Source organism: Phalacrocorax aristotelis, chromosome 3 (genome assembly GCF_949628215.1).
Source record: "Phalacrocorax aristotelis chromosome 3, bGulAri2.1, whole genome shotgun sequence".
In the NCBI taxonomy this organism is placed as follows: Eukaryota; Metazoa; Chordata; class Aves; order Suliformes; family Phalacrocoracidae; genus Phalacrocorax; species Phalacrocorax aristotelis.
Window position 1 is genome coordinate 109,825,122 of NC_134278.1, and position 24,654 is coordinate 109,849,775.

At 39.3% G+C, this 24,654-nt stretch overlaps 1 protein-coding gene across 2 annotated transcripts in view; it reads right to left on the reverse strand.

Moving 5' to 3' along the window:
* Positions 1-1,475: 1,475 nt before the first annotated feature.
* LRPPRC (leucine rich pentatricopeptide repeat containing) overlaps positions 1,476-24,654 on the reverse strand; it is a 97,838-nt gene continuing 74,659 nt past the window's right edge. For both annotated transcript variants that reach the window (XM_075089049.1, XM_075089048.1), the window contains exons 31-38: positions 24,514-24,602; positions 20,938-21,142; positions 18,654-18,793; positions 18,376-18,491; positions 8,632-8,706; positions 7,039-7,123; positions 3,299-3,441; positions 1,476-1,980 (exon numbers count right to left, since the gene is read on the reverse strand). In XM_075089049.1, the coding sequence (XP_074945150.1) occupies positions 1,924-1,980; positions 3,299-3,441; positions 7,039-7,123; positions 8,632-8,706; positions 18,376-18,491; positions 18,654-18,793; positions 20,938-21,142; positions 24,514-24,602 (910 nt within the window). In that variant the 3' untranslated portion in view covers positions 1,476-1,923. The remainder of the gene's footprint in view (positions 1,981-3,298; positions 3,442-7,038; positions 7,124-8,631; positions 8,707-18,375; positions 18,492-18,653; positions 18,794-20,937; positions 21,143-24,513; positions 24,603-24,654) is intronic.

Genomic DNA, 24,654 nt, shown 5'->3' on the forward strand with positions numbered 1-24,654 from the left:
AGACCAATGACAGATGCAGCACCTGACATTCAACTGCACCTGGTCCATGACCACATAAGATCCCACGTCCTTGTCAAAAAGGTTAACAGCTACAGATCTACCGTTAACTTCCTCTGGAGGACCTGGTGTTTGCTTCAAGTAGTATTCATTCTCTTCCTCATCCTATGTGCTAACTTAGCTCAAAAAGCATCCAGGGCCATTGCCTCCAGTTATTCTCAGATGTGACTTGACTTCCTGGAACGCAGCTACCACTGTAAAACCGAGAGATTCACGAGATGACACCTATAAACAAGAGCTGGGGCACTAGAGAAAGGGTTGCCAACTAGCTGACACAGTCTTCAATTACGCTGCCATTACACTGAAACACATGTAAGGTAGCTGTAGCTTTAAAAAACAGAAACACTTCCATTTGGGAAATGAAATAAACTGAGTACTGCCTAGGCTTGCTTTCACATAGGGCACACAACCATTAGGCTATGAATGAAATTTCAAATGTTAATGCCTTATCTTGACAACCCAGGAACAAAGGGTGCCCAAGGGTTAGAGCCACTTAGGTGGGGTATGTTCATGAAGTAATGAAGGTCAAGTAATGAAGGTCGTTGTAAAACTACACCACCAATGGAGCAGACACAGCTAGGATTCATAGGTTGTTTGGAAAACAAAATCTACCGCTTGCCTCAGCCCCTGGAGAGTTATGCCTCATTTTTGGTGCACAGCAAGAATTTTCTGTGTATTTATAAATATGCTTGCCAGGTAATAGATTGGAAATTTTGCTGTAAAAGAATTAGGTCCCAGTTTCTTCCCAACTTTGACATATTCTGATTACTGTACAAGACTTCCAAAATTTTTTTCTAAACCTCGTGTATGGATATGAATTTTTAATTACCACAGTGTGGCCTATGTGGGAAAAACCTAAGAAAGATAAGCCTAACTAACTGAAAATCTAAAGACCAACTAACCAAGTTCTTAATGCACAGAAACAAGCTTTCATCTCACTAAAACCCGTCTGAAGTACTGCATAGGCACCACATTCCATTTGTTATACCAAGGTGTGCATTTCTGAGTTTCCATCACTATTCACAGAGACAATTAATGTATTTTCTACGTATTCTTTCATCTTCATAATTTTTCAGTGTCTTATTTTCATGATCCCTCAACTCTAGACTGCAAAACTTCATATCAGAGTGGATTTACCCCCACATTTATACCAATAAAGCACGCCCACTGGCCTCCCAGCAAGTAAACAACTGCTACCCTGGCAAATAACAGGCACCGCTTTATTTAAAAGGCACGTTTTCACAAAAATGTAGTTCTTGCATCCATAAAATTAGCTGGACTGCCAGTTATAAGAATGAATTAAAGATGGTATAATACTGCAACACACAAGCCGGTGTAAAAGGTGGAAGTATTTTGTCTTCACCTATAACATCTAATGCCCTAACGAGATACTTAACACAAGAGAAGTACACCTAGGAGAAATCTAAAAAAGATGTGTTTATTTTCTGTGCAGATACAGATGAATCCTGAAGATGATGCTCTTTACCCTTCTACTTTCACCCCAAAGTACATTGATCAGGCAAAGAACAACAACAGATAACACCATTTGCTTAACTTACAGTTACATACCCCTCTAGCAACTTTCTTGATATACATATTTGGTAAATCAACAGGAGCCAAAATACAGTTCAGGTTATAGCAGATTGTACATCAAAACAGAAATAGCCCAGAAAGCTGCATCTTGATATTTCATTAGCAATTTTAACAGCATATCCATTAATGTGTCTATCAATTACAGCTAGGGAAAGTGCTGTTTAAACACAGATTTATGTTAAAAATTACACAGAACACCACATTTTTTAAATTTTTTATTGAATGTAATATTTAATAATTTCATAAACAACTAAAGCATAAAAGACTGTCTGTTCATGATGCTTCCAATCTTCTTTTCCTCCATTTTTCCACATAGAACTTGAATGTCTCCTATAAATAGAGCGGAATAAAGAAGTTCAACATCGTTTCAACTGAAAAGTTACCCATTCTGAACAAAGTCTAATGTCCTGACAAAAGCAAAATCTATTATTCTCTGTCATGCAAAACTAGATCTGTATTGAAGTCTGTATAATTAAGAGAAATACCAGAGAGAGAGAATAAAAGGAAAAGGAAAACCTTGCCAAAAATGCATAATGAAGCTTCTATTACAAAATGCAATAATATAATCAATTTCAGTTTTAAAATGAAAATACTTTTTAACTGCAATCTGCAATTCTGTCAAAAAAAATTATGAGACGCTTTTAAAGACCAAGCTGCATTAAAAGAAAAATTGAACAGGGAAATCAGAAAATGAATCATTTCAGTGACTTCAAAAAACCACTCTTATTTTCCAATAGCTACATGTAAGAAACAGACATTCTAGGCTTTACATTTACACAGTCCAAATAAAAATTCAGATTATAAATTATTTGCAAAAAGACCTCCACAGCTGTTAAAAGGCTAAACCAAACACTTGATGGCAAAATTTTCCCCAATTCTTTGCAAAATGAGAAAAGAAAATCACATTTATCATGAAGCAATATGGAGAAACAGCATATAATCAGGTCTTTACAGAACTACAGAAAACCACTTATTTTAAAATATAAAAAGTGGCTAGAAAATGGCTATAAAAAGCTTGCTTAGAAAGGGAAAATATAATAGGGCTTTAAAGTCCACTTCGCTAAAATGGTACTACTAGACTATTAGTCAAAGGGATGATGTGAAAGGTATTTACAGTCTTGACAGATTTAGTGTCGTGCCACTTGTCACCCTCAAATAAGATATATTTGCACAGTTGCATATATCTGTTGGCAAGGCAGCTAGAAGCAGAGCTGCAGCAGAAAAATAATTCCTACAGTTCGAAAATTCCATCCTACTAAAGCAGCAACTGGTACTAGATACAAAACAGGTAATTAATGAGAACTGAACCCCATTAATTGTTAATGAAGTACACATTCTATAACCCTTCTAAAGTTCAACTGCTTAGATGAATGCCCCAAGGACATTTGATAAAGGTGCACCTGTAGGTGAGTGCCTGATAAGGATCAGGTAGTTTAAATATTGTAAGCCCCAAGAAGTTTTATTTCCTCAAGTCAAATCCAATGCAAGATTACTATAGCTCCTACAACACTCAGTACTTCACACATTACCTCCCTTTGAGGAGTCTCTGCAGAAGTCTAATCCCTATGTAATTATTCATGCAGTTTGTTTTATTAACATTGAACACACACAATTCTGCAGATCTATTTCTTAATTAGGAAATACTCACAGGGGGTTCAGTGAAAGGGACAGGCTCTCCTACTTTCTTCAGAAAAGCTGCTAAAGATTTCAGAGATAGCTCGTGCAGCTGTATATTCTTCACTTTTGTTTTCTCATACACAGCCTTTACAGAAGCAACATCCCCATCCAATTCTGAGGAAAAATATAAAAACCAAAAACCCCACCAGTGGTTAAGTGTTCCTCTTTTCACCTGTTTCCATGATGTCACACATTCCTAGTACTTGCCAAAACATATTCTATATATTTTAATATTCAAGATTCTAAATATTCTGGATATTCTTTATACCCTACTGGCAATTCGCATAAGAGAACAGAATATGCAGTCATTCTAGCTTTCCTTTTTATTTGAGGCTGGATGATCAGTTCCTTCAAGAATGTGCTGGAACCACAAAGGAGTAGGAGCTGCACAGTGAGCACACACTGCTCTAGGATGTGAGATACAGAGCCATATGCCCCTTTCTGAAGGAAATGATAAAAAATAAAAGCACAAGCCACCCAAGTTGAGCATGTGAGAACTCTAGAACAGAATTTAATTCGTTTAAGGGCAGAATACTGTTATGGTGCTGGCTACATGAAAACTATAACCTAAAGGAACAAAGAAAACAAAGGTCAGATGCTCATTTTAGAACACACAGAAAAGCCCACTTCATGCTATTGAGCTGGAGAAAATTTTTGCTGACCCACTAACGCTATAAGCAGTTATGGTTTGTTAGGCACCTAGTAACATTTTGCTGGATATTCCATAAAAGGCACCATCCCCTGCAACAGGTTCTAACTAATACCTTCTACATTTATTTAAAGCACTCTTCACTATAGCTGTAGAAGAGTGAAGTATATTTCTTCTTCCTCTAAAGTGGGAGAGGAGAAAATCTTTCTACATTGACTCATGCTTAACCATAGACTTTTCTGCTGTTCAGACATTTGCTTCAGAAGCATCAGGATGAAATTAAAGGTGACCTCTGACAGTTTCACTGTTGTCCTCGGGCCTAGAAGCAGTACAACAGTTCCTAGCACCTTCTGGACAATAAGGAAACCCTCAATTCCAGCTAAATTCATTTTGTTGCTTGGGAAAACACAAACACCTGCAGTATGGGAGCTGCCTGAGGTTCTTGTTCACATTTGGAAACACCATCTTCACAACCATAGGGCTACAAACGCAATGGTTCTTAAAGGAAAAAAAAAAAGCTTTAATTATGCAGAAATGGATAGCTTGTGTGCCTTTCTCATGAGAAAAATCTTCCCACTCACATCCGGCAAGTGGCTGAGCTCCTTTTTGAATGTGGGAGGCTACTGAATAAACTGCATGAAGCGATGGTTTAATGAAAGCCTAATAGAAATTGTTAACTTTTTATTTCTTTAAAATAGATGTATTTACTGTACAGAAAACAAAAACGAAGAGCTAATAGCTAGATTGCGTTTAATGGACCACGCAAATGTGATTTTACATCTCTCTTTTTTTCTAGAGGGTATACAGCAAAGAATTATGCATCTCACCAGATGAAAGTAATCTTCTAGTCCTGGCACTGGATCATATCTCAGGACAAGGAAAAGAATAAATGTCCCTTTATTTGTTCAGTCATAGATGTCTGATACATGATCAGACTTCTTTCAGCTGTGCCTATATTTTACTATATCTTTGCTATACACAAGCAGTTATCTGGTTTTGATAACTAACAACAGGAACCAATTGTAATGATAAGCACTCTGTTACCTTTGATTCCCCTTTCTAATCAGTTAAAAATAAAAATGGGCCTGACGGAAGACTCATTTGTTTGCTAGAAAATGATGATACTACAAGGTTGGACTTGGCCCAAAAATGAGAAATAATGTTTTAAAGATTACTAATTGTAAAATAAAATAAAAAAAATTTAAATATCTTATTTCTAGCCCTCTTGGCTACAACACAACCTAAGCATAGCCTTCTAAATTTCAGTTGTGTAAATATTTTGCTGATGACCATTTTAACAGCCAAATGAAACTAACACACCACCGCAGAAAGTATCAAAAATGGAAGAGAAAGGATATGGGGAAGAGGCAGCTAAATTGCTGTTCTTGTGTACAGGTCTGTACATATTATACATGGTGACAACAGAATATAGTAAATGCCCCTGAATTTCCCAAGAGCAGGACAACACCTTGCTTCCTTAAAACAGCAAGATGCAATAGAAAATGCAAAGATATCCTAGTATGACTCATCCAGCCCCACCCAGGTAAAGCCATTCAAGTAACTGATGTGCACTCCTCTACCTGACACAGGAGTGGAATCAATGTCTCATATGGGTGAGATGCTTGTACAGAATAAGCTGGGAACAGCTTTTAAAACTCTTCACGCTGGTACCGAATGCCTCCTCTAGAACTTGCTATGAGCCAGCTATGTCTCTGCCTGAAGAAACTACAGCAACCATCTCTTCACATACACCACGGCTTCACATGTTGAATATGGTCTCACCACTGTTTTAGGCATATTAGAGCAAGGGATTGATTCTCTGCAATCTCTTTATGAAATTGTTGTACTATGATGTAGTTGGAAAAGATACTGAAAAAATTAATTAGTTCACTTAAGGAATTTTTACTGAGGTAAAAACAGTAAAGGGCTAATGATAGTGTAAAGCAGCAAGTACAGTGCTGGTGACAAAAGGGTGGTTTTTTGTTTTATGAAAACATGTTAGAAAACTTACTCTGCTGTGAATGAAACTATGGAGCTAAACGATTTTGGTAGTGATTGCTGTTTTGAAGCAAGTGAGTTTTTTTTTTTTAAGGTAGACACTACATCATGAGAACTTCTACAAGTTAATTCAAATACAGTGAAGTTTGTATTCCTTTAACACCATCCCTTGGATTCGTGTTTGAGGTGTTTTACTTAATTACTCCTATATATCTCCTCTGTGACAGACTGGAGCACAAGGGCTTCTGTCATTATAACTTTTTGCTTGCAATACACATGTGAAGAGTATTTACTCCCTGTAATAGAACTGGAGGACCATAGCAGAGTACACAAGGCAAAGGACACTACAGCACAGAGACACAAGCTTCCAACTGAATGTTGCCATATGGGCTGTAAGTCCTATTTTTTCAAGTGTTCCAAATAAACATATTTAAATGAGCAACTTGATTTTTTAGAGCTGTTCCTCTCTGACTTCAACTATAGAGAGAACTGATTAGCACTTCAAAACAACTATTTAAGCAAATCTAAATGAAGGCATCTGGAATATTAACTTTGGCTAAATTAAAACAGGTGTAAAGGATCTACACTACTAACAACACTGTCCTTGCACATTACTGATAGAACTAATCACTTATAGTTTTGAAACACATAAAAGGAACTAATATATTTATTACGTATTTCGGGGGAAAAAGCTAGCTTCATTTTAAAAGCCATTCGTTTCTGCACTATTTCTCTCCATGGGTTAAAGGTGGATTTTTTTTTTATTCCACGAAGCCCCTGCTTAGTCTCTGTTGTAGCAGTATTCTTTAATCTCATACAGCTCCTTTTGTAAAGGATTCAAAGCTTGGGTCAGTTGGTTGCTTTTCCACCCTAATAGCTAGGATAGTATGCAGACCCATCAGACTTCAACAAAAACCCCATACAAACTCCCCCACCTCTTTGTGGCTCAAACTGTAAAGCAAGTTACACAGTGTAGACCCTACTCCCCTTTCTAAGGGTTTCCATGACCTTTCTGAATGTGTCAAACTTCTTACTAAAAAACTATTCCAAGGAGAGTAAATTACCATAACATCTCATGAGGTAACAATATGCCATTTCCATATCAAGATGCTCAGGAATCAGTTCTAGAAGTGTCTCAATCCTCTTTGCCTATGAAATTTAATGCACAGACAAAAAAGAGCATTAACTTCAAATCTTAAAGAAAAAAATACAATTGCCAAAGTTAGAAAAATTATTTCAGATCTTTTAAGTGATATGAACTGTACTGATAACAAGGAATGGACTGTGCAACTGCAAGTAGACATAGTAACTTCCTTCACAGAATTTCATATGCAGATAAAAAATAGTCAAAGACATCAGGCACAAATAAAACAAACAAAATACAGGACTAAAACCCATACTCATGAAATCTAAACATTAGTTTCTCAGGTTTTTTTTAAAGAAACAATTAATGTATTAATGAGAACATGTCAGGACTTCAACCACTTAAAAAAAAATATTGCAAACGGCTCAGCAGCCTTCAGTGACCTAGAGGTCAATGGTAGCTATGATCAGTCGCTAAAAGAAGTCAGATCACTAACCAATGCGCTTAAATTTGGAACCCCCCTCCCTCAACCTCTGATTCCAGTTGCAAAACCTCTCAGGTCTTGAATTAAAAAAAGTTTACAGACATTAACATCTTTATCACATACTACTAACTTTTACGTGTTACTGAAATTTCTGCTTGAAAAGCTAGAAAAATTTAAGTTTTTAAATTTCTACTACAGACACCAAAAGATGGTGTCTATCATCATCATTTCTCATCATCATGTCAACAATTTCCACAAAAAATAAATGTGCATTTTCCCTCATTTACAAATTATTTATTCTAGGTTGTATATTAACTGTCTCCTGATGCTGCTCCTCTATGAAACAGACATCAGTGTGTTTTGCATGCGTATGTGTGTGTTCTGGGTATTTTTTGGTTATTTTTTTCAATGCTGGGTTTTGGTGGGGGGTGGGGTGTTGTTTTGGCTGGATTGGGGGGGGGGGGGGGGGCGCTTTTTTGTGGTTGGTTGTTTTGGTTTTTGGGGGGTTTTGGGTTCCACCCCTTCACTTTGAGGGGGACGTATGAGGAGGGAGGGACAGAAGTAGAGCAGGCATGTAAATGATAGCATTTTGAATTACAAGGAATGAGCACAAAGCCAGGAATCTAAACAGATGCTCAAACTACATACATGCCCAAACCACCATAACAAATAGTAAGAAACATGTCTTAATCTGATCATAGAGGCATTTTAGCATTAGAGACTGAGGTTTTAACTTGCATTTGTATTCATATAATGTAGCCAACAAAAACACTTTCAGGTTGTGATACTGAACTGGACAGTGCAGTAAAATATTTCAATTGCAATGTTTGTAGGATATAAAGTATAACATAAAAAATGCAGGAAATTACTGAAACAGTAGAAAAATATTAACTACACCCTCCTTTCCATCACGCTCCATAAAGTAAACTGTTCTTTTAAACGTAACCAGCTTTGCAAATTAACCTCCCCGCTCCCCGAGAAACCTGATAAAGCTGTCAACTGTGAAGATCAAGATCCAAAACACTTCAACAAAGGTTGATGAAATAGTATTTTGCTACATATACAACGATATACATGAAAAAAATATACCTGTCCAGGTTTAGATGCTGATCTAGCCATAAAACCCAATAAAGTTCTCTTCTCCTCAACTAATGCACCACACCTCTAAAGAAAAAGAAATAATACAGCAGTCATGAGTAGGTTAGTGATTATCAAAATTACTAAGGCAAAAATTTCCGATTACAGATGTTTAAAACAATATGCTAATATATTACCTGTTACAAGATAAATAATTGACCATTACTTTGAAAAAAAAAAAAAAAGCCCCACCACCAAACACAGGAAACAAGTTCATTTCAGGCACCGTTTTGGTAAACACTGTTTTTAAAATGATAGGTATAAAGTTTGTTTAAAACAAAAGGGGAAAGAATTAAACTAATACTTCAACATACCACAAAAATGAGGTTTAGGACTGCAAAAGAATGAAAAAGAGAAACACTATTCCTCTCCAATTATACTGCCAAGCATTCACAAGTGAGCTAGGGATCATAAGGTTAATTATACATTTAATAAGGTGTCAGGGAGATAACTGCTCGTTTCTTTATAAAAATTAAAATGTACAAAGCAAGTTCTCTTTAAAGTATAATTACCTACACTTATGCATACAAAGGACTGATTTCAATCTCTCTATTTTATAAAAGGCTTTCACTGCAATAGACAGTGTGAGAGAGAGAGAAGTTGAACTTAAAAAAGTTTGAGACAGACCAGATAAATCAAAAATCTATCTTACAAGGGCAAAATAAAATATACAAGACAATATTTTAGTGTATGTTCCTCAAAGGTGTCAGTCTTAAAATTCTTACAATGCACATTGCTTTTTACCAGCTGTAAGATAGTTTTTATCAGTACCAAAATGCACAGTAAGACAATCTTGTGCATATAAAAATACACATACCATGAATTTAATATACTCAGTATTTGAGACATATGCAAACAATAAATTTTTGTTTATGCCATTATGAATGTACTCTATGTGTAATATGGTTTGACAAGTTCTTTAAGGTCCAGGTGAAAGGGTGTGAAGCCTCATTCCACCAGGCAAGCTGAGACAAAAATGAACCCATAGTGTTCCAACAAAAAAAAAAGCTTTATGGTGATAAACAGAGGTGAAATATTAATGGGAAAAACTTGCAACATTTTATTTACTGATTCTAGCCATTCTCACCTTATACTGTCAGTGTAAGAAATAAGGATGGTCTGAGAGGAAAGAGACAGTCTAGTTGGAGTCCTGGCTGCATTAAAAGGAATATGGCCAGCAGATCGAAAGAGGTTATATTCTCCCCCTCTACTCTGCCCTAGTGAGACCACATTTGGAGTACTTTGTCCAGTTTTGGGCCCCCCAGTTTAAGAAGGACACAGAACTGCTTGAGCAAGCCCAGCAGAGGGTTACCATGATGACCAGGGAGCTGGAGCATCTCCCTTATGAAAAAAGGCTGAGAGACTTGGGTTTGTTCAGCCTGGAGAAGACTATGGGGGGTTTTCATAAATACCTACAAATATCTAAAGGGTGGGTGTCAGGACGATAGGACTGGACTCTTTTCAGTGGTGCCCAATGACAGGACAAAGGACAATGGGCACAAGTTGGAACACAGCAGGTTCCCCCTGAATATGAGAAAAAACTTTCCTGTGAGGGTGACAGAGCAGTGGAACAGGCTGCCCAGGGAGGTTGTGGAGTCTCCTTCCCTGGGGACGTTCAAACTCCACCTGGATGTGTTCCTGTGCCCCCTGCTCTGGGTGTACATGCTTAAGCAGTGGGGTTGGGTGAGATGATTTCCAGAGGTCCCTTCCAACCCCTACCATTCTGTGATTCATGTCTTCCACAGCCCCCTTTCATGCTGAAATAACAAACCACTTTTGTCTTTTATCAGTAAAAGTATTCTCCCTCCAGACAGTACAAAAGACTGTTGCTGTTTCTTGAACTTTTAAACAGACTCTTAGATGCATTTTTGAAATGACGGATTCCCCACATGTCTACTGATATTTCAGAGTCTTACAAGCAAAATAATTCATTTAGATTGTGAGGTAGTCCCAGTCAGTGACCAAGCACTACACAGCCACTCGCCCACCCGCCCCTCCCCAGTGGGATGGGGAGAGAATCTGAAGAGAAAAAAAGAAAAATTTGTGGGTTGAGATAAGAACAGTTTAATGATTGAAATAAAATAAAATAAAAATACTAATAAATTGTAATGAAAAGGAAAAAAAAAAAAAAGAGAGAGAGAGAGAGAAACAAAACCCAGGAAAAACATATGATGCACCCGCCGACTGACACCCAGCCAGTCCCCAAGCAGTGATCACTGCCCCCCAGCCAACTCCCCCCAGTTTATATACTGAGCATGATGTCAATATATCCCTTTGGCCAGTTTAGACCAGCTATCTTGGCTGTGCTCCCTCCCAGCTTCTTGTGCCCCTGGCAGAGCATGGGAAGCTGGAAAAGTCATTGACTAGTGTAAGCATTACTTTGCAACAAGTAAACCATCAGTGTGTTATCAACATTATTCTCATCTTAAATTCAGAACATAGCACTATACCAGCTACTAGGAAGAAAATTAACTCTATCCCAGCCAAAAACAGGACAGTAACCACCCCTTATTCTATACCATTTTTGTCATGCACAGGTCCTACCCTTTCCAGTATATCCCAATTAATCACCACCAATTTCCCTGTCTTTTGATATATACGCAAAGATATCGTTCCCTTGGTCTATGGGCCATCCCTCTAAAATGTCCGCTGAGTTCATTTAGTCCATGACTTTGGGCTCCATCTGTCGTAACAATCTTTCAAGGCAGGAGAGATGGTGTGCGGTGTTAGATTGTTGCATGCGGAAGCCAATTCTGGTTCCATCACCACTGTACTTAGCTTGATTTCATCAAAGTTCATTTTTCATTAATCTGGGTGATTCTTACTGTAATACCGTTGATATGACATATAGCAACCACAGAAGTGATGACATACAATATTATACTGCAATTAAAATAACACAATTCAGTTCAGTGGCTATTTTCACCCAAAATCAAAACCCCTTGGAGGTACACATCGGACTTCCTCACCCTTTTTGCATCACCCACCAGGCCCTTGAGCAAATGCAATCCCACCAATGGGTTTTCCTTTGCCTGAGGCAACAGTAACCCAGACTGTCTTCCCCAGTGTATTTTTTTACATGCAGAACAGGGACTTTATCCCCTTCTACAGTATGTAAAAGTTTTGACTGGGCAGGTCCAGGTCAATTGGCAGATCCCCTAGTGTTGATTAACCAACTGGTCTTGAGTAAATCACAGAAGCATAGAATTGTTAAGGTTAAAGAAGACCTCTAAGATCATCAAGTCCAACCACGAACCCAACACCCCCATGCCCTGAAGTGCCACATCTACATGTTTTTTGAACACCTCCAGGGATGGTGACCCCACCACCTCTCTGGGCAGCTTTCCAATGCCTGACCACTCCTTCAGTAAAGAATTTTTTCCTAATAGCCAATGTAAACCTCCCCTGATGCAGCTTGAGGCCATTTCCTCTCATGCTATCATTAGTGACTTGGGAGAAAAGACCAACACCCACCTCACTACAACCTCCTTTCAGGTAGTTGTAGAAACATATCCCAATTTTTAAATGTCCCACCACTAATTGCTCTTAGTGTAGTCTTTAACAGCCCCATCGTATCGTTTGATTTTCCTGGAGGCTGGTGCATGACAGAGGATGTGGTACGCTCACTCAATGCCATGCTCTTTGGTCTAATGAGGTTATTTCAGAAATAAGGTCCATTGTCTGACTCAATTCTCTCTGGGGTCCCACAAAGACCTGTTTTTCAAGGCCCAGAATAGTGTTCCAGGCAGTGGCATGGGGGATGGGATATGTTTCCAGCCATCTGGTGGTTGCTTCCACCATTGTAAGCACATGGCGCTTGTGTTGGCAGGTTTGTGGGAATGTGATACAATCTGCCAGGCCCCCCTGTATTTATATTTTCGCCATCGTCCCCCATATCAGAGGGGCTTTACCTGCTTGGCTTGCTTGATTGCAGCACATGTTTCACATTCACAGATAACCTGTGCAGTAGTGCTCATCGTCAAGTCCACCCGTTCATCATGAGCCCATCTGTATGTTGCACCTTTTCCTTGATGGCCTGAGGTGTTGTGGGCCCACCAAGCTAGAAATAATTCACCCTTGTGTTGCCTGTCCAGGTCCACCTGAGCCACTTCAATCTCAGTAGCCTGATCCACCTGCTGGTTGTTTTGATGTTCTTCAGTGGCCTGACTCTTGGGGATGTGAGCATCTACCTGACATACTTTTACAATCAGGTTCTCTACCCGGGCAGCAATATCTTCCCACAATGCAGCAGCCCAGCTGGGTTTGCCTCTGCACCGCCAGCTGCTCTGCTTCCATTGCTGCAACCACCCCCACAGGGCATTTGCCACCATCCATGAATCAGTATAAGGATAAAGCACCGGTCACTCTTCTTGGTCAGCAATGTATAAAGCTAGCTGGATGGCCTTCACTTCTGCAAACTGGCTCAATTCACCTTCTCCTGTAGCAGTTTCTGCTACTTGCCGTATAGGACTCCATACAGCAGCCTTCCATCTCCGATGCTTTCCCACAGTACAACAGGATCCATCAGTGAACTATCATCTTCTGGCAGTTTGTTATACAGTGGGGCTTCTTCAGCACGTGTCACCTCCTCCTCTGGTGATAATCCAAGATCTTTGCCTTCTGGCCAGTCTATGATCATTTCCATGATTCCTAGGAGACAGGGGTTTCCTATTCAAGCCTTTTGGGTGATCAGTGCGACCCATTTACTCCATGTAGCATCAGTTGCATGATGTGTAGAGGGGACCCTCCATTTGAACATCCAGCCCAACACTGGCAGTCGGGGTGCCAAGAGGAGATGTGCTCCAGTACCAGCCACTTCCAAAGCAGCTCAAGTTCCCTCACATGCTGCCAATATCTCTTTTTCAGCTGGAGTATAGCAGGCCTTGGATCCTCTGTATCCTTGACTCCAAAACCCTAGGGGTCAGCCTCAAGTCTTCCTTGGTGCTTTCTGCCAAAGGCTCCAGTTAAGACCATTCTCCCTGGCTGTGGTGTAGAGCACATTTTTTACATCTTGCCCTGCCCAGACTGGCCCAAGGGCTACTGCATGATCTATCTCCTGTTTAATTTGTTCAAAGGCTTGTCATTGCTCAGGGCCTCATTTGAAATTTTTCTTCCAGGTCACTTGATGGAGAAGGCCTACAATCAGACTGTAATTTGTAATATGCATTCTCCAAAAACCCATATGACCCAAGAAAGCTTTTGTTTCCTTTTTACTAGTTGGAGGAGACATAACTGTTATTTTGTTGATCACATTCATTGGGATTTGATGACATCCATCTTGCCATTTTATTCCTAAAAACTGGATCTCCTGTGCAGGTCCCTTCACCTTACTTTGTTTTATGGCAAAACCAGCTTTCAGAAGGATTTGGACTATTTTCTTCCCTTTCTCAAAAATTACTTCTGCTGTATTGCCCCACACTATGATGTCATCAACGTACTGCAGATGTTCTGGAACCTCACCCTGTCCCACTACAGTCTGCATCAGTCCATGGCAAATGGTAGGACTGTGGTTCCACCACTGGGGCAGTCAATTCCAAGTGTATGGGACACCCCTCCAAGTGAAAGCAAACTGTGGCCTGCACTCCACTGCCAAAGAGAATGAGAAGAACACATCAGCGATATCAATGGTACAATGCTGCTTTTGACTCCAATTTGTATGGAGGTTCTAGCAAGCCCGGCATGGCAGCACTCAGCAGCAGTGTGGCTTCATTCAGGCCATGATAGCCTACTGCTAGTCTCCCCTCTCCATTAGACTTCCGCACTGGCCATATGGGACTGTTAAAGGGTGAGCAGGTCTTACTGATCACTCCTTGGCTCTCCAGTCGATGAATCAGCTCATGGATGGGAATCAGAGAGTCTCGTTTGGTGCAATATCGCCACCAGCGCACCGTTGTGGTAGTGATTAGCATCTGTTGCTCTTCAACACTCAGCAACTCCACAACAGAAGGGTCCTCCGAGAGCCAAGGCAAGGTAGACAGCTGTTTATTTCCTCTGTCTCCAAGGCAGCTATACCAAAAGCCCACCTGTATCTTTTTGGGTCCTTGAAATACCCTCTCCTGAGGTAGTCTATGCCAAGGATGCATGGAGCCTCTGGGCCAGTCACAATGGGGTGCTTTTGCCTATTGTTTCCCATTACGCTCACTTTGGCCTCCAATATAGTTAGCTGTTGGGATCTCCCTGTCACTTCAGAAATACAGGTGGGTTCTGCCCCTGTATAGCTTGATGGCATTAGGGTAAACTCTGCACCAGTGTCCAGTAAAGCCTTACACTCCTGTGGATCTGATGTGCCATGCCTTCAAATCCACACAGTCCAGTAAACCCAGTTGTCCCCTTCTTCCACCTGGCTGGAGATTGGGCCCCTCTAGTCCTGGGTCATAGTGTACATTCCTCACTTCTTGTAAATATGAGTCAAGAGTTGCTTCATTAAAACCAGGAGTAAGATCCACTCTGGTCTGGGGAACTGCCCACTGGAAACTGGAGCAGCAATTTTACTGGAAGAACCCTCTTGAGTGATGGTTTTTCCTTGCAACTCATGTACCTGTGCCTCTAGGGTGGAGGTAGATTTTATCATCCCACTTCCTCATATTCTCTCCATGGTCATGCAGGTGAAACCACAGGGTACCCCATGGTGCGTACCCTCTATGTTCTCTCTTGAGCAAAAGAATGCTGACTCCTAATAGCTGAGATACTGGTCTGTACAGGTGGGGAGTAGGACCTATCCTCTTTGAGTTGCTGGACCTCCCAGGACAGTTTCTCCACAGCTGAGACGAGGGAGGAAGAGATACTTCTTTTGTATTTCCAGAGTTGGCTAGCCACTTCATCCACCATTGGTGCCTCTTCATCTTTCCAGGTCAGTATTGCCAACGAGTTTGCATATGATGCCAGTGTGCTCCGTACCAACTTTCACCACATGGGCCATGTGCACTTGAGTTCATCTGGATCTTTGGATAACTGCTCATTGTTCAGGTCACTAATTTCTTCAGGTACTGGATAACTCTCTCCATAGTGGTCAATTTGCCTGGGCAATACACAACATCTTCCTTGAAGGGATACCTTTCCTTTACACCTGACATGAGTTGCTTCCAGAGGCTGAGGGCTTGTGACCCTTTTCCAATGCTTTGTCAATGACCCCTTCCCGAGCTGTTTGGCTTCCTCACCCTCTAATTCCAGGCTACTGGCTCCTCTACCCCAGCATCTGAGCAGCCAGGGAACAACGTGCTTGCCTGGACAACAGCTGAAACCTTTCCACACATCTCACAGCTCACTCAGGGATAGGGGCCAGGTGGTTTCCATCTCATTTACAAATTCTTCCTCCTCTCCTCATGATGGCCCTGCTTTTTTATCATCCCTTTCTAAATGAACTGTCTTTCACTTCAAAGATTTCTTCTTGTGTATAGGGGGTGACTGATACTGGCATGAGTTGGTTCTTTGTGTCATCTCCAGGGCCTGTCATGGGGGTTAGAGTAGCTGCAGTGCCTGTCGCTTTGTCATCAGATCCAGAGACCTTCTCTTCCCCCTTGAGAGTACTGAATAGTGTTGAATAGGGCTCGGTAGGCATGGGCCAGGCCCCAGCACATTACGGTGATTTCTGTTGTCTCCCTAGAATTGCCAGGGTGACAGCATACCTTTCCAAATATTCTACCAATTCTTCAGGATTCTGCACTTGTTCAAGGGTGAAGTTTCAAAACACTGGAGGTGCCCACTATCCTAGGCATTTGCCCATGCTATCTCACACATCCTGCCACTTATAACTAGCCAGCCGCAGGGCAGATATCTGGATGATATTCTTCAATTGCTTATTAACCTTAGATGAAACTGAAACAATATTCCCAAGAAATACCAATAGAAGTATCTTAACTATCCAAGGATATTCGAGACACTGAAAAGGTATAGCAATAAAGGAGGGAACAGCATAGAAAAAGGCAGTGAAGGTGCCATTCTGTATTTCCTCCATAAAAAAAACCTCTCAGAGGAAGAAGCATAATTGCTAATCATCTCCACGAGGTAGTACCTGACACACAGTAACGGCTTCAGTACAAAGCTTAAATACCAGATAAGGCTCAAGGCCAGTGTTATTAATAACAAATGTCCCAGCCAAAACATCACTAATCACTGCAGAGCACAGTAAACCATAAAAAACAACATGAATCTTTAACATGTACAGCAAAATAAGAGCATGGTGCAGATCTGATAAAACTCATATCGAGAACAGATGAATCAATAGTGTGACCCGCAACTGCTAATAGATATATATTCCTTAATAAACTCTGGGTAATCTGTTATTATCTCAAACCCTTCATGCCCCACGTTGGCTGCCAAAAAGGACTGTTACAGTTTAGCCCCAGTCAGCAACCAGCACCCACTGACCGATGCTGCTGTAATAATCAGTTTTAGGAACTCATGAATGGAAATTATTCCAGATTTTGAAAAATTTTAAGAACATGCAGATTTTACCTGAAAAATGCAAACTCCCCCTATTCTCAGAAAAGCAAGAAATTGTAACTGATTTTCATTCATTCAATTCAATTTTGTTCATTTCAATCAAAGAGCAATCAAAAAAATCAGGAAGCGTAAAAGAACTTGAGGCTTTTTTGCATTTTGATATTTCAGGCTATAGAGCAAAAGGGTTTCATATCAAAATTGTAGTCTCCTTTTAAATTAAAACTCAGATGACCCATCAGGCAAACCAATAAACAAAGTAATATTCCAAAGCAAGGAATATACAAATAATACACCTCACAGTGTAGCAGAAGTAACTGAACACATTTGTTGGTATGCCTTCTTCTCAAAAAATGGTCTTAGAATACCATAAAACATCTGATAGATGTAGCAGAGGTTTTTCTTTAACCTCTTAAAATACTTAGGAACTGGTAAATGAGTAGCATGCACTATGGTAAGAGATGTAGATGGTAAGAGGCCTCAATTTGAGGCAAGAGCTTACACACACAGAACAATCTGCAGAATCGGCATGACTGCTGGACTGCCGCTTGCTGGGATGAGCCTCCCTGATGAAGTCTGTTTGCGCATGCTGCCAGTGGCAGCTCCCATCACCTACTGTCCATCCCACCTCTGGCTCTGCTTTGTCTTTAACTCGTACAAATGGCAAGAATGCAGTTGTCTCACTCCTGAAGAACACTAACTCAGCTGAGACTGTGATCCAGAGACCAGTGTTTTTTAATGCATCTGTGACACTCAAGCGCATAGAAACCAAATTCTTCTCTTAAACTTTGAATGCAGTATATACAATATAGAAACTAAATGAAATAAGGTCCATGAAAAGCAAGCATTGTCTGCTTCTGGTTTGCAAACTGTACAACTGTGTGATATAATTTTGTTTACAGCACTTAAGAAATTACGTGAGAAGTTGCAAGGAAATGGTTTCCAAGAAGCAACTGCTGCCTAGCAGAAAACGTATTAAAGAGTATTTGCTTCAGTTGGAATTTCAAGCAATATATGAGTCTTCCTTTATGTCCTTCAGGTTGTTAGAAGACAGCCTTCCGACTCTGGCACCCACTATTAGTACTAGAGTACTTGCTCACAGTTTGGAATATTCTAAACTGTGCTACTGCTACTCACACTGCAATTCAAAAGCATACTAGTACTAGCCTATGCTATACAACACCTCTTTTTGACAATTTCTCAGTTAACCTTTGAAAAGCTCTAAGCATTTCTGTACCTCTCTTGTTATGCCATTACCTGTATCAGCAATCTGGCATCATCCACTCTGTCTGCACTGACATATTGAAGGAAAAGATCTGTGACAGGTCTGTAAATTCCAAACTGACTGGCCAGTCGTTCTGCCATCACACCAACTGCAAAATGATGGGTACATGAGGAAAATCTTTGATTGAAAAGCCACTTTCATAAAATTCATAGGCATGATTTATGCTGACTGAGCAGGTTTTACATGTAATAGCTCTTTCATAACACCTCTGTCTAGTCAGAATATTTAAATATCATTGCAATTAACTTACATTTTTCCAAAGCTGGTTCTAATCCTTCCTCAGACACCTTTCGTAACAAATAGGAAATATTTCTGACAGCTTGATCAGGATTCTGTGCACCAGAGATAAGCAGAGGCTCAAGGTATTCCACCGCAGCATCAAGGTCATTGCTAGGAAAAGCGATTGAACTGGCTTAGTTTCTGAAATCAAGATTTCTAAACCTAAAGAAGCAATTATATTAAAATTTTTGTTTTCTGCATTAAGATTATATTTCCCAGGAAAGGTTGAGTACCTATGACTTCATTCAGATACCGTAAAAGTGAAACCATTTATGACTGAACAAATAAATTAACCCATAAGTAAAAGTTTTGTAAGGACCTTTGCCCTGTACAAAGCCTAACTAATTTTGACACACTTTTTTCCTCATTAAGAAAGAAGAGTTTAGCTAGCTGCTTTAGGAAAATGTGTTCTGCAAATCCAGAAGGAAAATCCAAAACATTAACCGAAGGTATTTGAATAATTAATGCATGCAACTCAAGTATTGGTTTTTTAATGCTATTCAATCAATTATTTACCTGATTTTTCCCATGCCTGCCTTTTTGGATGCAAAAGTAAGTGTCATTTGGTCAGTACCTCTGTCTAAACACTTTTAATCTTATGGCCTAAGTATAGCTAATAAAATAATGCAAGAAGTGTTCACCAAAGTGTAAACTCTACTTCTAGCATTCTGAGAAGTTCAGATGACAACATCTCTTTATCAGTCCACTCTAAAAACTAATTTAACTGAAAAATAAACCAGAGCATGATGAATGCTTTTAGGTGAAGCAGAAACGCAGCACATTTAAAAGCTATGAAAAATGCTCTGAAAACTATATCGAAAACTTGAATCTACCAATAAATGAACAGGTATGAAAAATGTCTATAAGAATCTGTTTTTCATAGTTCTTAAGGTACAGCTTACAAGAATATATAAGGTGCATATTATTTATGCTGCTGCTAAGTCTTTTCATCCAAGCTAGTTTTGGTCTGGGAAGAGAAAAGTTGATGCTGCTTAAATAACCTGTGCCTGCATACAGCAATTTTTTTTTAATTTATTCTTGTCACCAATCTACATCTTAAGAACATGGCATGACTTCGCAACACTTGATGACATGGAAATACAGGAACAAATACAGCTTATGAAATAAATCCTGAAGTATCTCCCCTATCTGGAGAGATACTAATTTAGGCAAAAGTCAGTGCACTAGAACCATGTGCCGAGGACTACTCAGATTTAAGTATTTATATGGTTTTACTGTGGCTGAAAAATAGAGAGCTCACTGCTGGAACTGGCCTGCATGGTTCTCCTTCAATTCAAGTCTTCTTACTGTTCCTAACAGTTCAGCAACTACTCACTCTGGTCTGACATGCCTGAGGCGATCAGGCATCTGTTATGTACTACACAGTTCTACAGCTTTCCTGCCAGGTTAGACACAGGAGCTCTACCTGATGAAACAGGTTTGAAAGAAAGTAACAGAATACGTAGGATTTCCTGAAGACTGGTTCCTGCAAAGCATATTTGAGAAGTTCATACTCTTTCTCCCAGAAGTGCTTCCCCCATGCAAGTTTATACAAAGGATAAACTAGCACAGTACCAACGTATCAACTGCAACAAAAATGCTAGGCAGAACATGATACTGAATTAAGCAGTTGACTCAAAGGATACACAAATTGTGGGGATAATTATCATGATCAAAACTGTGGCCTAAAACAATTTTTTATAGTTCTGACAAAACAAACAAACAAAAACAAAACACTCCACAGATACATGTCTGGCTTTCATATTTTGCAGGTAAACACAATAATATTTTGTCATTTCAACTACTGGAACAGGTAGGAGATTTTTGTTTCCAAACAAGTATATGCATAATCTGTGGGTACAAAGTTCCAGGATTTTTTACTTTTATATTGATGAAGTAACTCAATTTTACATTCCGATTTCGTAGGGCTTTTGTTCTAACACCAAGGCCAGCACTCTACATGAGGCGCAATACGTCAGAACAAAGGTATCAAAGCTAAATTACACCACCAGAGGAGACCTTATGATCTCTCAAATGCTTCATAGCTCTCCCTATATTTCATTAAATGATGTTCAACGCCAAACATGTTTGGGAAATGATACCAGAACAGAACTGAACAGCACACTGCTCAGCTGGACCAGAATTTTAACATCTAAGACACTGTAAGAACGGAAACAGAATGAAGTGGATAATATAAGTGATTTCCCACCACTCTGCATAGAATAATTACATATACCAGTCCTAGAAATACTTACTTCTTAGTATGAGCCAATGCAATAGCATTAGCCATTAGTGAGGCAGATACACCAACTGATTTTGTGATGTCTTCCAGCATGTTTTTAAGTGCTTGAAGGTTCTTTAAATCCCCTTTTTCTGCCAGAGTCTGAGTGAGTGCAATAACTGCTGGTCTAGTAGGCAACAAGCCGCTGTCAAGCATTCCTTTTAAAACAGCCATGGCATCTAACGATGGTAAATAAATAAGGGAAAAGGAAATCAGGTCTTAAGTTCAGATGGCAGCCATGCTGCCAGTATCATTAACTGTATCCTTTTAAAAACATATACATAAAACAATTTTCTTCCTGAATTTAAGCCCCAAGACTGCTATAGTAAATTTTAACTTGAATATATACCCACACAAATAAAAACTTTCCACAGTAGTTGAGGTTAAAATGCTTTAATATTTGCCCAATAAAAATTAAGATACTTTTAACATTTAATTAATTTATTTTAGTGCCCAGCTCATGGAAAGCAGCTGTGTCATAAATGTCCTCCCTTATGACCTTAAAGTCATGACCTTTTCATCTTCTTTTTTGCCTCCAAACTGTAATTTTTGTTGCTAAAATAAAAAATTGTTGCATACTTAAGAATAAATATAGTTTAAAAATTGAATTCTTTACTGAAACTGCTGAAGTCTAATATTTAGATTTATCTTTTTAAGTGTGCACTAAAACTTTGTTTACCAACATTTAATTTTTAAATAAAAGCATGGGACACAAGTCTCCATATGACAAGAAAAATAAACACAAAACTGGACAGTTATCTTAAGAACTCCTAAAATTACAGCAATTACCTATGTTAAAACCAGACAAAAATCAACCTCCTGTTCACCTGCCGCAAATTCCCCAAACTCACTGCAGATGCAGTCACCCTCATTTCTCTAACCAGAATTCTTGTCAATTTACATTATACATGAGTGAACACACACAGAGACACATGCTCCTCTGGTAAAAAATCTTACTCCTCGCCAGCACAGGCAGGATTAATCACAGATAATAATTATAATACCAAGGGATAACGCTTATAATATACACCCACTTGAACTCCACAGCATTAACATTCCAATTCAATATGCAGGTACTGCAGAAACCAAATATTACCTTTTACAAGAGAGGAAGAAAAAACATCCTGTATGCCTACCCTTCGTTCACAGCAAATTTTCTTTCTGCACTACCACCTCACCTCCCCCTTTTACCTTTTTTTTTCTCCTTTCTTTTTAGGGGGGAAAAAAAAGGAGCAATACATCAGGGGCAAGATTCCAAAAATTTAAAAAGCAAGCTTAAGACATGCTAAGTTCAAATTCTCTCCTGACCGTTAAGTGTGGACCTCCGTTTAGCATGAAGCATGACCAGCGTTCTCAAGAACAAGGACAGAGAAAGTTTTGAAAGTTACATGTGTGCAACACTACTGCAAGAAATTATGTACAAGTAGCATACTAGGTAATTCCGCTGGTATCTTTTTTTTCTTGTGCAAAAGCACTCACTGTTAAACTGAATTCATAACTTAATCCCTTGATTTTTCAGTACTTAGAAGAAGGTAACTATGTGCTTGTGAAAACTGACCACTTATCTTTTAAAAGGCTTTCCTATAAACTGCAAATTCCATACCATGAAACTCAGGTTCTGACTCCAAGTAAGCTGCGTTTTACCAAGTTGTTGCTAGACGATGTTAGAGCTCTTATGGGTATACTTCGGGACCTACATAAAAAGTTTTAACTATACCACATTACACAGCAGAAAATGTCAGTGAACTATGTGAGGAAGTGATAAAGCAAGTTTTACACAAGTGAAAGCCTTCACAGGATGTAGGTCAAGTGGAGCTCACCACCAAAAGATGACAAAAAGGCTGTGCCCCAAAATTTTCTGGGTAATCTATGAGCCTCAGAAAATGACCAGTATGGTTGAAATATTTAGTAGCTTGCATTTTCAAGGCGTCACTTACAAGAACAGCAGTATCTTTCAAATTAAAATAGAAACAAGGATCAAGTCTGACTGTTCAATTACCAAAGTAAAGCTTGTTCAATGCACAAGATAAAAAACCCATAATTTTGCAAACCAATGTACTTCCACAGTCTTCTTGAGAAACCTTGTACTGTGCAAAAAGGAACATTTTTAGAGCACAGCAAGGGAGAGGGTAGACATGGCAGAGAATTTAGTATGCCAGCTAAAAAGAAATAATGTAGTTAAGTGCAAGAGATTGCCAGAGTACAGAAACATCACTGATATTATGAAGAAGGGAAGATTTTTGGCGTGCAACAGTTAGGAAGAACTGGCAAAATTTTGCGGCACACTGGACAAGAAAAAGCAGAACATTTCTTAGAATAAAATCTGAGAGGAAAGTCAGGTGAAGGACTTGAAAGTGACAAAAACTTAAGACTTGCTAAAAGCAAGAGAAGCAATTTCATTCACCACAAATACTTCAGTCAACGACACCTGGGAATGACATCAGACTGGAGACGGAATGGGCAAGGAATTTGAAAGAATACAACTTTATCAGCTGCAGGAAAGAGTATAAGTGAGAAAATACATCTAAATGCTCAGGGTGTTTTAATGTAGCTGATATTACATGGGTATGGGCTACTACAGCTACGCATAACGGCATGAAATAAAACTGATGGCAGAATCAAAAATGGATTTTCTGGTATGCCTTCTGGTATGAAAGTAAACCCCAATTCAGTGTAATACATTTTCTTTGGATGTAGCTACTTCAATGCTTAAAGGTCTTGATGAAAATACAGACCAACACTGTACTTATGCTTGCACAGGGATAAAAGACACAGCACTGCATGTAAAACTACGTGCTTGCAGAGTCTTCCTCTCTTACAAGAGTTCTACAGAACAAAAATGTAATGCTGTGGAGCTGAACTCTAGGTTGCAAAACAACCAACGCCTAGAACTAAAATAACTATAAACTTTATCCACCATCTTGTTGGGTACCCTTACATACTCTTCAGCCACCATTTTCTTTTCTATCATCATTGTTACATTAAAAAGAAAATCAAAGTGAGTATTCTGTTACTGTTGGTATTGAGAACTATTAAAAAGTATTTGATTAAGTTTTTAAATCAATATTATAATCATTTTGTGCACAACCATGCACATTTAACAGTCAATTTAACTCATCTGGTATCTCACACAACCAACACAATATGCAAGAAACAACTGCTGGGAATTGTTTCAGATGCTCTAAAGTATGTTAATTTCCAAAGCAAAATGACTTGTGCTGTGAATTTTAACGCACTTGAAAGCCTGTACTTTCTCTCGTTCTGGAGCACAAATTTTGCATGTCTGAAGAGCTGTGATTCATCTTAAGAAAACCCATCTTGTGTTAAATGGAATGGAAACTGGACTAAGTGGTCAAATGACAAGTACATTCATATTCAAGCTGTATTATAAATGCATGTACAGTAATTTACGTCTCTCAGCTACCACAAAAGGCTCTTGATAAGCAGGTAATTTGCTAAATGGACTCCTTTATCCAAGTATTCGAAGGGCGTTACAAGAAAAATCTGCAGAGGCATTAATGTGACGTAAAGGTCAAGCATTGTGACATACCTTTCAAATAATCCCGCCTAACTTGCGATATGATGAGGAGGCTGCTGGCAGCACTGTTCAGTGTGAAGCCCTTGATGTGGGTCTCAGCGCTAAAAGAAGCAGACATTTAGAAAGGAATTACTGACATGCTTCTGATACGAT